General features: G+C 42.5%; 1 protein-coding gene across 1 annotated transcript in view; it reads right to left on the bottom strand.

The window, feature by feature from the left end:
* Nucleotides 1-1,494: 1,494 nt before the first annotated feature.
* The window catches only part of Lar (tyrosine-protein phosphatase Lar), a 198,904-nt gene continuing 189,445 nt past the window's right edge, over nucleotides 1,495-10,953 (bottom strand). The window contains exons 14-24 of the mRNA XM_089589068.1: nucleotides 7,495-7,634; nucleotides 7,211-7,413; nucleotides 6,967-7,136; nucleotides 6,426-6,871; nucleotides 5,734-6,339; nucleotides 5,115-5,644; nucleotides 4,398-5,034; nucleotides 3,957-4,305; nucleotides 3,560-3,865; nucleotides 2,955-3,469; nucleotides 1,495-2,874 (exon numbers count right to left, since the gene is read on the bottom strand). Coding sequence (XP_089445194.1) covers nucleotides 2,806-2,874; nucleotides 2,955-3,469; nucleotides 3,560-3,865; nucleotides 3,957-4,305; nucleotides 4,398-5,034; nucleotides 5,115-5,644; nucleotides 5,734-6,339; nucleotides 6,426-6,871; nucleotides 6,967-7,136; nucleotides 7,211-7,413; nucleotides 7,495-7,634 — 3,971 coding nt within the window. The 3' untranslated portion in view covers nucleotides 1,495-2,805. The remainder of the gene's footprint in view (nucleotides 2,875-2,954; nucleotides 3,470-3,559; nucleotides 3,866-3,956; nucleotides 4,306-4,397; nucleotides 5,035-5,114; nucleotides 5,645-5,733; nucleotides 6,340-6,425; nucleotides 6,872-6,966; nucleotides 7,137-7,210; nucleotides 7,414-7,494; nucleotides 7,635-10,953) is intronic.

The raw sequence follows: 10,953 nt of genomic DNA, 5'->3' as shown, positions 1-10,953 counted from the left end.
TACAATGTTTACATGACAGTTAAAATATCTTACAAACACTGGTATTTTATACTATGTATACATTTTTATTTTATCTGTACATCAAAACACGACTTGTATTATAAAAAATTATTCTATTTACAATTTAAGATGGACAAACAAGCAATTAAAATATCGAGAAAGTTGATTACTTTTTTTAAAAACGAGATCAATGTTTTTTTGTAAACACGATAATTAAAATTAATACGACGTATGGCCTTCGATGTAGCATTGTACAGGTAAATGAAAATAACATAAGCTACTCTACAAACTAAATCTACGGAGATACACACGCGTGAATCTTTTCGTTTCACAAGAGCATTCATAAAAATGTACAAAAGACGCAAAGTCATATACATGTACGAAAAATATTTAAAAAACTTATGAAACAAGCCAAGGGACATAATAAATGTGAGAAGGTACACATTTCGCTCGAGTATTAAAGTTGGTATACCAATCGAACAACTTTACATTAAATGCCTGATTACGTTTATGTATAGTAATCTCTCAAAGAGAACAAAAAAAATCATTCAAATGTTGTAAGTCATGCCTCACCTTCTTTTTCAGTGTTTATTTTTACTTTGTTCTCTGTTTTAGAATAATATCTATAATATATATTTATATATATATATATATATATCTATGTATACATCGTTCATTACCTTATGTATATTTAATGTTATTTACGGTGGTACAGTGCTTTTTATGTACAAATTGCGAATTCCCGTGTTCACGAGTCCATTCATTAAAATTTATGTTACCACCTCATGTACGAAAAAATTGACGACATGATACAACGCGCATTTTCATTAATTCAAAATTGATTGCATTTTCAATAATCAGTTTGAAGTCACATGCGCGTTTTTTTTTTTTTTTTTTTTACAAATATTATGAAATGGCTCGTGTGAAATGTAAAAAAATTTCACTTTATAATTAACTAAAGAGCAACTTCAAATGACAAATTGATTCTCTTACTTATTGCTTTGTATTTTTTAATCTTTATTATTTCTTTCAGACACAAGATTACAACTAAATGATAAAGAAAACGTATGCGTGTAAAAATTATCAACATTATATTCATTACTACGTAAGTCTACGCAAAACAGTTGTAATTTTTTTTAATTGAATCACAACTGATGACAACAAACGTTTTAATACAAACACATGCAAAAAATTTGTATATCACACATGAACAAAAAAAATCATTACATTAACAAATAACAATTGAAGCCTACGTGGCAAATCGATTTTACCATGTACGTATAAAATGACGTACGAGAGAAGCTTAAACTTTGTACACATGATAATGAACGCGAGACACGGGACAACAACAATCAGTGATTTCAACATTCAGTGCCGCACTATATCCGTTAAAATTATTCAGTAATTATTCACACTAGGCGAAACTCCACGTTCCGTCCACTCTCTGTATAGCATTATCCATAATTTATTAGCACACTCGTGCGTGTCTTTTTTTTTTTTTTTGTTCTGTTTTGTTCGCTTTATTATTTTTCACAATTCTAATAGCTCGTTACTTAACGGTCTAAAATTACAATGATTACTTACGCGCTAAAGATCATGTTATACGTTAGGGTATTAGAAAGGTTCTCTATCGTAAATAATAGGTATAGCATTTTATTTTTTATCTTTAATAAATTGTCGGTTTGGCAGTATGACATTTACTCATTCTTTCTTTCTTTCTTGTTAAGTTCGATTTGAAAAACAAAAAAATAATTGCATTCAGTTTAGTCATTTTTATTTCACACATAATATAACGCATGCATCTTTTCAGGGGTGGATTGTTGTGTCCAAACGCCGTTTCAGCGGATACTGACAGCAATTTTTGGAATTCAGCAGTCCTACATCGACGCACAGAAGATTGTTAGCAAAGGGCAGTTTGCGAAAACGTGAGCCCAGTCCTTGTAGTTTCAATATTAAGATAACAAGGAAGGCACACAATACACCCAATAAACCGTAGGGATTCGATTGTACACTAAACCTTTTGTTATTACTGATGAATTTTTGGAAAATTGAAAAAAGTTTACCCTACAATTGAAGAAAAAATTTATACGTTTGCTCAAAATTGCTTTCGATTCCGAGTGTTTTATACTCAATTATGAGGAACAACTAGGATATGGTCTTTTTGTATCATTAGCTACAATAATTTACAAGGCTACGCAATAGGAATATTATGGTAAAAGGGATTTCGAAAAAGTTAGTATAAGTGAATTCCAAAAAAGCTGCAAACCTGCGTAGAGGTTCAAAGCACTCGTACACGCGCTCGAGTGAGAGATATGTATTGCAGGAGATTGTGGGGATACACAATCGACTGTTTTTTTAACGCTTAAAAGAGAAAGGTTCGGACACGAAAGAACCTTAATAGAAAACATCGAGGATCTGCATGTGAAACGGCGCAGCTCTGATGTATCGTTCTTCCCCTGGCCTTGCATTATTCGTACTTACAATTAACTCTCGTTTATTTTGTCAACGTCGTCGCGCCGGCCTTCGATGAAGTGAAAAAAGAAAAAGAAAAAAAAAAAAGGACAACAGTTGGCCTTTACTTGTTCTTTTTTCCTTTCATTCTTATCAATCGTCGAACTCGCTCGCCGAGAAACCCGATGATGGCGGAGTGTAGAAATGATGACGGCGGAGCGGTGGCGGCGACGACGACTCGTCGTACCACTAGACCTTGCGCACCTTGGCCGCCCGCTCCATCGTGTGATCGCGACTCCTTGGCCGGTCGCTGCGATCTCGCCCCGGTTCCCTCAGCTCGCGAACATCTGGCTGTCAGTTGGCGTAGTGATCGAACGAGCCCAAGTACTCCAAACTCGCCCGGTAGCAGAACTGATACTGGTCCTGGAAGAATCATCGATCGTTACAATCAATCGAATCATTAGGAAAACAAAAATAAGAAGGACAGAAAAGAAGAAGCTCACCTCGGTCTGGACCATGGCCGGACGTTGGGTGCGGAGTATTCTGACAGTCTGGAAGATGTCGACGATGCCCTCGTACTGCATGCGCTCGAGCACGATGCTGAGGGTGATGAAGACGCCGGTCCTACCGACTCCGGCGCTGCAGTGGACGGTGATTGGCCCGTCCTGGCCGAATTGCTCCTTCGTCTTGTGCACCTGGCCGATAAAGTCGATAAAGCCGTCGACGGACTTGGGCACGCCCTGCTCGGGCCAGTCGGTGAATTGGAACTGGCGCACGGTGCGACTCGCGCCGTCCCTGGCGTCTGTCACCTTAAACTCGCGCAGGATATACTGGGGCATGTTGTACTCGGCTATGGGATCGACCACAAAGTATTGGTAGCGAATCGAGCGATCCGACGGCCAGTATTGGTGGCACTTTTCGCGGCCCATCTCTTTCAGCTTGGTCAGCATCACGACGATGGTCGAGTTGTGCTCCCAGAGCATACGCCAAAAGTCGTCGGTCGTTTCATTCAGTGGGCCTACGACATACGATGAGTCAAGTATTTTGTACATTTTGATCCCCACACTACAATATACATATGTTAAAAGTTGCGTGTTTCGTTACTTACCTTGGGTGGCTATGTAAGCGCTTCGATACCGATAACCGTCGATGAGGCTCGCATTAATATAATCCGAGCCCTCGATGTTCCTCTGAGGCTGCAGGCACACCCTCGTGCACTCGTAAGGCAAAATGTGGACTAATCGATTCTTGTGCTTGTTGCACGGCAAATTTGCCGATATAAATCTCGTCGAGTCTGCCTTAATATTCGATAGTTTCTTAAACTCTAGCTCCATTCCTGTTATATTGTCGACCTCTGTCTGCAACAATTTCTGCATATGCGTATGCAAGTTTCTCGCGGGCACCTCCGTATTGCCTGCAAATGTTGTTCACATGTATTAGTTTAAAAACCTCAAGCGCAAAAGTACATGCATGCTTCATTATCCAAGTTTGAAACTTGGGCATACCGCAAATGACTGCCTCGAGAAGAGCGTCGTGAATGAATATGTACTGATCCTCAGTCTGGACCATGTAATTGCGCTGAGCTCTCAGGCAAGTAACGTGGCCGTAAATGTCGATGGTTTTTTCGTGCTTTATGCGCTCCAGCATCGAGTCGATGACGATGAAACAACCGGTACGACCAACACCAGCACTGCAGTGGACTATCAGGGGCCCGGCCTCGGGTGGATTCAAGCTACGCACGCGACGTAAAAACTGCAAAAACGGGGCTGGATGCTCGGGTACTCCGTGATCCGGCCAGGCGGTAAACTGCAGCTGCTTGATTTCGCGGCGTTCCGTACACCCGTGCCTGCACACCTGTTTTCAAAAGTCACGTTTTCAATCGTCAGGAGAAACTTTAACATTTTGTGACTCGAGATAACGTGCAGCATTGCTCGCGCGGTACTTACCTGGAAGGTCCGGATACAGTAGGTAGCGAGCTCTTGGACGTCGCTGATCGTGATCTGCATCTGTCCGTAAGTCTCAGTGCCCCGACTTGGCCAGTACTGGTCGCATTTGATCCTCGTCCTCTCCTCGAGCTTCGTCATCATCACGATCGTGCTGGACCTGAGCTCCCAGCACATTCTCCAGAAATCGGCAAACGTCTCCTGCAACGGTCCCTGCGTCGCCACGTACGCGTTTTGCTTTCTGTAGCCATCGCAGTAGTTGGCGTTTATGTAATCCGATCCTGGGACACTGTCGATCGTTTGCAAAATGACTCGAGAGTGATCGTAGGCTATGACGTTGGCGTAACGATTTTTGCTCGAGTTCACGTCCATGTTGGAGTGATCCCAAGTGAACTGCTGGCCGGGCTCGATGGACTCGTACTCCTGGCTGAACTTGAGATTGTCATTCGCTTTCAGTCTGTCGATGTGGGTACTCAGTTCGTTGATCGGAATAGGTGGATGCGACATCATTCCCGGGGTCTGGAAGTTGAGCCTGCGCATCTCTACGGGATCGGACGGAGCGTGATTCGAGCTTATATCGGCCGACATTAACGGCCGCGTCACCGCCGTGTGATCGGGCGCCTTGCATGGCTGCCTGCGTCTGAAATTTCAACAACGTTGTTACGCGAGTATTCAAGTAAAAACAAAATCTAGCCTAATAAAATTATACAAACTACTGACTTTTTGAGAACAAACGCCAGGACCAAAACGATGCAGACCGCGAGGGCAGCGATAATGGGGCCGACAACCCAGAACATGCCCGGCTCTTGGCCGGTTATGTCGACCGACACTTCGGGATTGCCGTCGATCGGAGCTTCTGGGTTCGGCCTACGTGGGGGCTCTCCTGGGGGTGGTTCTCTCATGTCCAAGGACAAGTACTCCGAGAACGGAGACGATGTGTACAGGTGCTTCCTTGGAGTATCGACAATAGCTCGTACGAATATCCGGTACTTGCTTCCCTTTTCCAATTTTCTGTTCGTGTAGCCCTCGTAGGTCTCGCCATCGCCCAGGTGGAAGGTGTACGGAATGTCTCGGGTCGGGAACTTGGCCGTGATGTAAGGCTTGAGCGGATTGTCGTCTTTCGACGTAGCGATCATGTCTCCGGTGAATTCATCTGGATTTTTGTTGACGTACTCCGGCGACTCTGGCACTACGATTAGGTCGTAATGCGACAACAACCCGTACTCTTCGGAAGCCTGGGGCAGGATCACCTATCGGATAAAAAATAACGATTAAGTATAACCAGATATATATATATAAAAAAAAAAAAAAAAAAAAAAAAGAAGAAAGAGATGCACACCTGAATCTCCTCGCCGTTGACGACGCCGTAGAAGGCTGGGCCAACCATAGGTTTCGGGGCGGCCATCTGCGTGGTGACGGTGATCTTGGCGGGTGGCTTGTACGAGTTGTCGGACGGCACGGCGCTCACGTTGACGTTGTAGGTGGTAAAAGGCTGGAGGTCCTTGACCTCGACCGTGAAAATGTTGGCGTCGAGCTCGATCGTGCGCCGCGGCACTATCTGGTACTGCGTCATTCCCTGCGAGTCGACAAACTCCTTGAACGCGTCGTACGAGATCTTGTACTTGATGGGGTTGAGCTTGATGGGCGGCGACCAGGAGAGGGTCATCGAGTGTGTCGAGACCTCGGGAGCTCGCAAATTGAGCGGCACCTCCTCTGGCCAGACTTTCACGGTCACCTTCTCGCTGAGCCTACCGAGGTTGTTCTTGTAGCGGGCAGCGACAGCCACCGCGTAAGTCGCGTACTTCTCGAGATTCAGCAGATCGGCCGATTCCGTCACGCTCACGGTCTTGTTGGTCCACTCGTCCAGATCTTCGACTGCCGTCATCGTGTAGAAAATCATGTAGCCGACGATCTTGCCCCGGTTAGGCACTGGCTGCCACCACACCTACACAAAAGAGGAACACCGTATATTTTTGTACAAATTGTATTTTACATCAATCTCATAAAGGTGTAGCGACGAAAGCAACGAACCTCGACACTGGACTCCGAAGTAGCGACAGCCTTGACGGACATGGGTGCTCTGCCGATGTCCCGCTCGGTAGCTATGGTGATCTTCTCGGAGTAGGGACCCTCGCCCCGCATCGTGTAGGCCTTGACGTGGAAAACGTACTCGCAATGCTCCTCGAGGTTCGTGAAAACAATGCGGGTCTTGGTGGTGTTGCGCACGACCTCGCTCGTGTGGTCGTTCTTCTTGTGGAACTGCACGTTGTACTGGACAATGTGGCCGTTCCTGTGCCTGGCCAGCGGTGGCTCCCAAGTGACGCATACGGTGTCGGGCGTCTGGAAGTGATAGGTGAGGTTCGTCGGTGGACCCGACGGCCGCGACTCCTGGCTAAACCAGTTGCGCACCTCCTCTTGGCCGTAATCGACGTTATTTTTACCGGCGACCCTGAACTCGTAGTCAACCCCTCGCTCGACTACAACCACAACGACACATCGATGTAACAAACAAAAAAATTACGCTCCAATCGCATCGAAGCAAGTAAAAAGGAGTATCCGAAGGAAACCCTACCGAGATCTTTTATTCTGTAGTTGAAGGTGTCGCTGCCGTTGATGAACACCTCCTTCATCACCTGGTTCTTGACGCCGTAGCGTATCCTGTAACCCATGATCTGGCCAAAAGTCTCGACGGGCTTCTTCCACTCGAGCTCGATCTCGATCGGGTCCTCCTGGCTGAGGATCCTACAGAAAGGCAATCGTCAGTCACGATACATACATATATGTATATACACTTGCAACAGTTGGTGTATACGTACTTGAGGCTGACTTGGGGCTTGCTCGGCACGCCACCGTGGGTTTTGACGTTGACGGGGACGGACCTCGCGCCGTCGCCCTTCCTCGTCAGGGCGGCCACTTGGACGTCGTAGCGCGTGTCCGGCTGGAGGCCGCTTATGTTGGCGTCCAGCACGTTCTCCTGGAGGATCATGCTGTGGATCGGCTCGTTCAGCTGGTTCTTGTTCTAAAAACCGCAAAATCGATAATCCATGATTATTTCTCGCACGAGCCGCCACAACGGACCCTCGGTATATATAACACCCACCTTTTCGTTGACTTCCTGTACGTGAACTTGGTAACCGCGTATGAGGCCGTTGCGCTCCTTGATCTTAGGAGGGTCCCACGTGACGTGTATGGTCGTGGAGTTGACGGCCGTGGCCTTGACGTTTTGCGGATCTCCCGGCACTGTAACGCACGATTGAGACCCACGTCAGTCGCCATTTCACTCGGCCATCCGAACAAAACCCACCCACCCGCCCGTTCACCTACTGCATAATTATTTACGAGGCCATCCCCCCAAGTACAGCTCGCTCCACTACGTGCCCCAAGCTCAACTAAGCTCATCAACACTTGCTCGCCCATTCACACCCCAGACTAGCGATACACCCGCTGGTGATGACCGCTAGTTGCATCGTATACACTCGCGCACTTTTCGCTAATCGATAAATTAAAAAATTAACGATAACACTATATATGCACTCTAACGTATACTGCAATAATGCGTGCTTGTACGGATAAAAGATAATGAAAAAAAACAAAAAACAAATCTAATCTTAAACAAAAGCATATAAATTATAACATGATGTATAAACGATAACGTAACATAATGGTATATAAATAAATAAATAAATGGCTGTAAATGAAAAATCAAATTAGTGAATCTGTGTAATAATAAATATGTATATACTATATATGTATACCTTGCAGAAAAATAATCAAGTCGGGGCAGCGAAAAAATACTTAGTTTCATTGAACCTTTGTAAAATCTGAATTTTTGTGTGCACACAGGGCGACAGGCGATGACTTTTGTTTTTCTGCAAGGTCTTTGCGACTAAAATAAAATAATAAATGGAAAAAAAAAAGAGGAAATAACAACTAAAAGTATAACGGCTATATTGAATCGATGTTTTAAATGATGATGATGAAAACAATAAAGCAAGAGGTTGAAATTATACAAAAAGCGAGGGAGAGAAAATAAAAGTGGGTGTAATTTGCAGGAAAGCAAAGAAAACAAATGTGGAGATGAAGATGATGCGAGTGATACAAAGCATCGGGAAAAACATGGTTGATCAATCAAAAAACGCTCTACGCACACATACACCCATCAGAGACGCACAAAGCACAGGTACACCATATGCGCGTGAAATTGTTCAATCCCACTTTAGATTACACGAGGCTATCAACTTTTTTTTGTTTGTTTTCCATTTGAATACCAATAATATACTTTTATCCGCCGCTATGTGATTATATTATACCACAGTCTACCTACATTGCGTACATTATCAAAATTCGCAAACGCCGAGATTGTATTAATTGTCGCGCGGCCGAAATCGCGATTTGTATAGTCCATGATTAATAATCGAGTGATGATTGTGTGTTTATTAGCTGATGCGTCAGACGCCGGCCCCTCCGTGTGTATTTTATTTTCTCGCGCTACGGTGAATAAAGCGACGCTGCGGAGTCACTATGTGTACCGTTTCGTCGAACGTATGAATCGTTGTTTAACCGAAAACAAATATAAAATTAAAAAAAAAAAAAAAAAAAAAAAAAAGAGTCTCGTTTGATTGATAATTCCAAATTTGGTTACTCGACCCGGTTGTATTTTACGTGGTGGTGCTTGTGGTGGTATGGGAAAACGTTGCTGTTTGCCGTTACTTTTCAACGCAATCAAATTAAAAATAAGCATCGTATACGTAGGATACGTGTACGTAGAATATAAATACGTACATACGAGTGCATGGACACGCATAGAGAGAAAGAGAGAAAAAAAAGCACATTGTACTGGCGAAAAGCTTTTAGTGCGTCATGTATTATTATGTCTCCTTTGTACAACATATTATGTATCTGTGTGCCCGTAAATTCTCATTCTCCGTACACGTACGGTGATTAATATTACATGTATTACTTGTAGTATGCGCATTGCGGGTTAAAACAATAATAATTAAAAATCACCTTTATGGACAATCCGTTTTTTTTTTTTTTTTTGTGTACTGTGTACACATCAAGACCGCGATTTTGCCCCTCATTGATATTTTTGGCTTTTTTTTTTTTTTTAATTTCATAATTAGTTTATTGATAATTTTTACGTGAACGAAATTATCACTTAAAATGGATATAATATGTGGAAGAGTGTTATAATGCTGCTTGGGTTTTGTCAAAATAAAAATGAACAGCAACAAAGGTAATGCTCGATTACTTTTATCGGAGCCATCGAAACGGTGGTCATTTTAATTTTTAATGGGGTATAAAAACCGAGTGATTTACGACTGTCGTAAAAAATGTATATATTTTTTTTACGAGTACGAACTTATCAAATCTAGCCCGGGACTTATCAAAAAGAAAAAAAAAAAAAAAAAAAAAGGAAAAAAAATGTTTGCGATCATTTATTGCTGCTCCACATCATATCTGCTTGATGGCCATGGAATAATTTACACACGCTTTGGCCAAAAAATGGCGTTAACGAAAAATTATTATTCGGCGGTCGCGTGCGATGCTGTCCGCGCCCGTGACTCATTCGCTCGTGTAAATGTGCATATACGTGTATTATATTCGCGAGAAAAAAATAGTGTATGCTGGCCGACGCATAAAAAAGTACTTTTGGACGTACGGACGAAAAACCCTAGTAGTAGTGTACGGCGCATTTCGCGGTTGGACAAAAATATTTGTTTACATTTTCGCAAAAAAATTCAGCGCACACTTTTCTTTTGTTTGCTGAGTTTCGAAAATTGGTTTAAAAAATATACACAACTAAGATGCAAAAAACAATCGTCTCACACAAAATGTATCCTTTAGTCATGATTAAAAAAATATGACATTCAAAAATAGAATCTAAAAAAATCAATAGATCAACAAAAATTCACAGACGAACAGAGAGACGAAAAAATATGATAACTGTCGAGTTTTGAATACTCACTGGTAGTCATGTCTGCGCCGGCAAAAGTCGCCAAAAAATTTGGAAAAAAAAAAAAATAGTTTTCGTCAAAATTCGTTTTCAAAAAATGTTATCGCAAAATGTGTTGTTGTATTTATTAACAAATATATGAAAAAAAAAAGAAAAAAAATTGTTGTATCATAAAAAGTGTGGCATTTGACAAATTGTCAGTTCAAGGAAGGATATCGTTACTCTGGCATCTACATTTATATTCTGGCTGGCCATTACTTTTACATGGATATTTTTACTGTAAGCTTGTTTTGTAAAATAATTTTCAAACTGACCCTCTAGTCTCTTTTGTACTTGAACAATAATTTAAAAAAAGGAAATTTTTCATGATTTTTTGAAAATCGCCTCGTCAAGACTGAAGTTTTCGCCATAGCGCCACTCGCACGCCCAATCACACTGTACATGCGTTCATGAGGGAAAAAACGTACATATATGTAATTTTAAAAAACATGTGTATTATTGAAGGAGAAAAATTGAAAAAATGAGAAACCCATTCGCACTCACGTTCACACGCGCAGACGAAAATCTCGTCAAGACTGGCGAGATGAAAAATCTTACGATATA

This window comes from Copidosoma floridanum, unplaced genomic scaffold (assembly GCF_036245765.1).
Source record: "Copidosoma floridanum isolate Cflo_tuat_1 unplaced genomic scaffold, Cflo_Japanese_pri ptg000007l, whole genome shotgun sequence".
Lineage (NCBI taxonomy): Eukaryota > Metazoa > Arthropoda > Insecta > Hymenoptera > Encyrtidae > Copidosoma > Copidosoma floridanum.
Note: the sequence above shows the minus strand (reverse complement) of the source record. Positions and strands in the feature narration are given on the sequence as shown.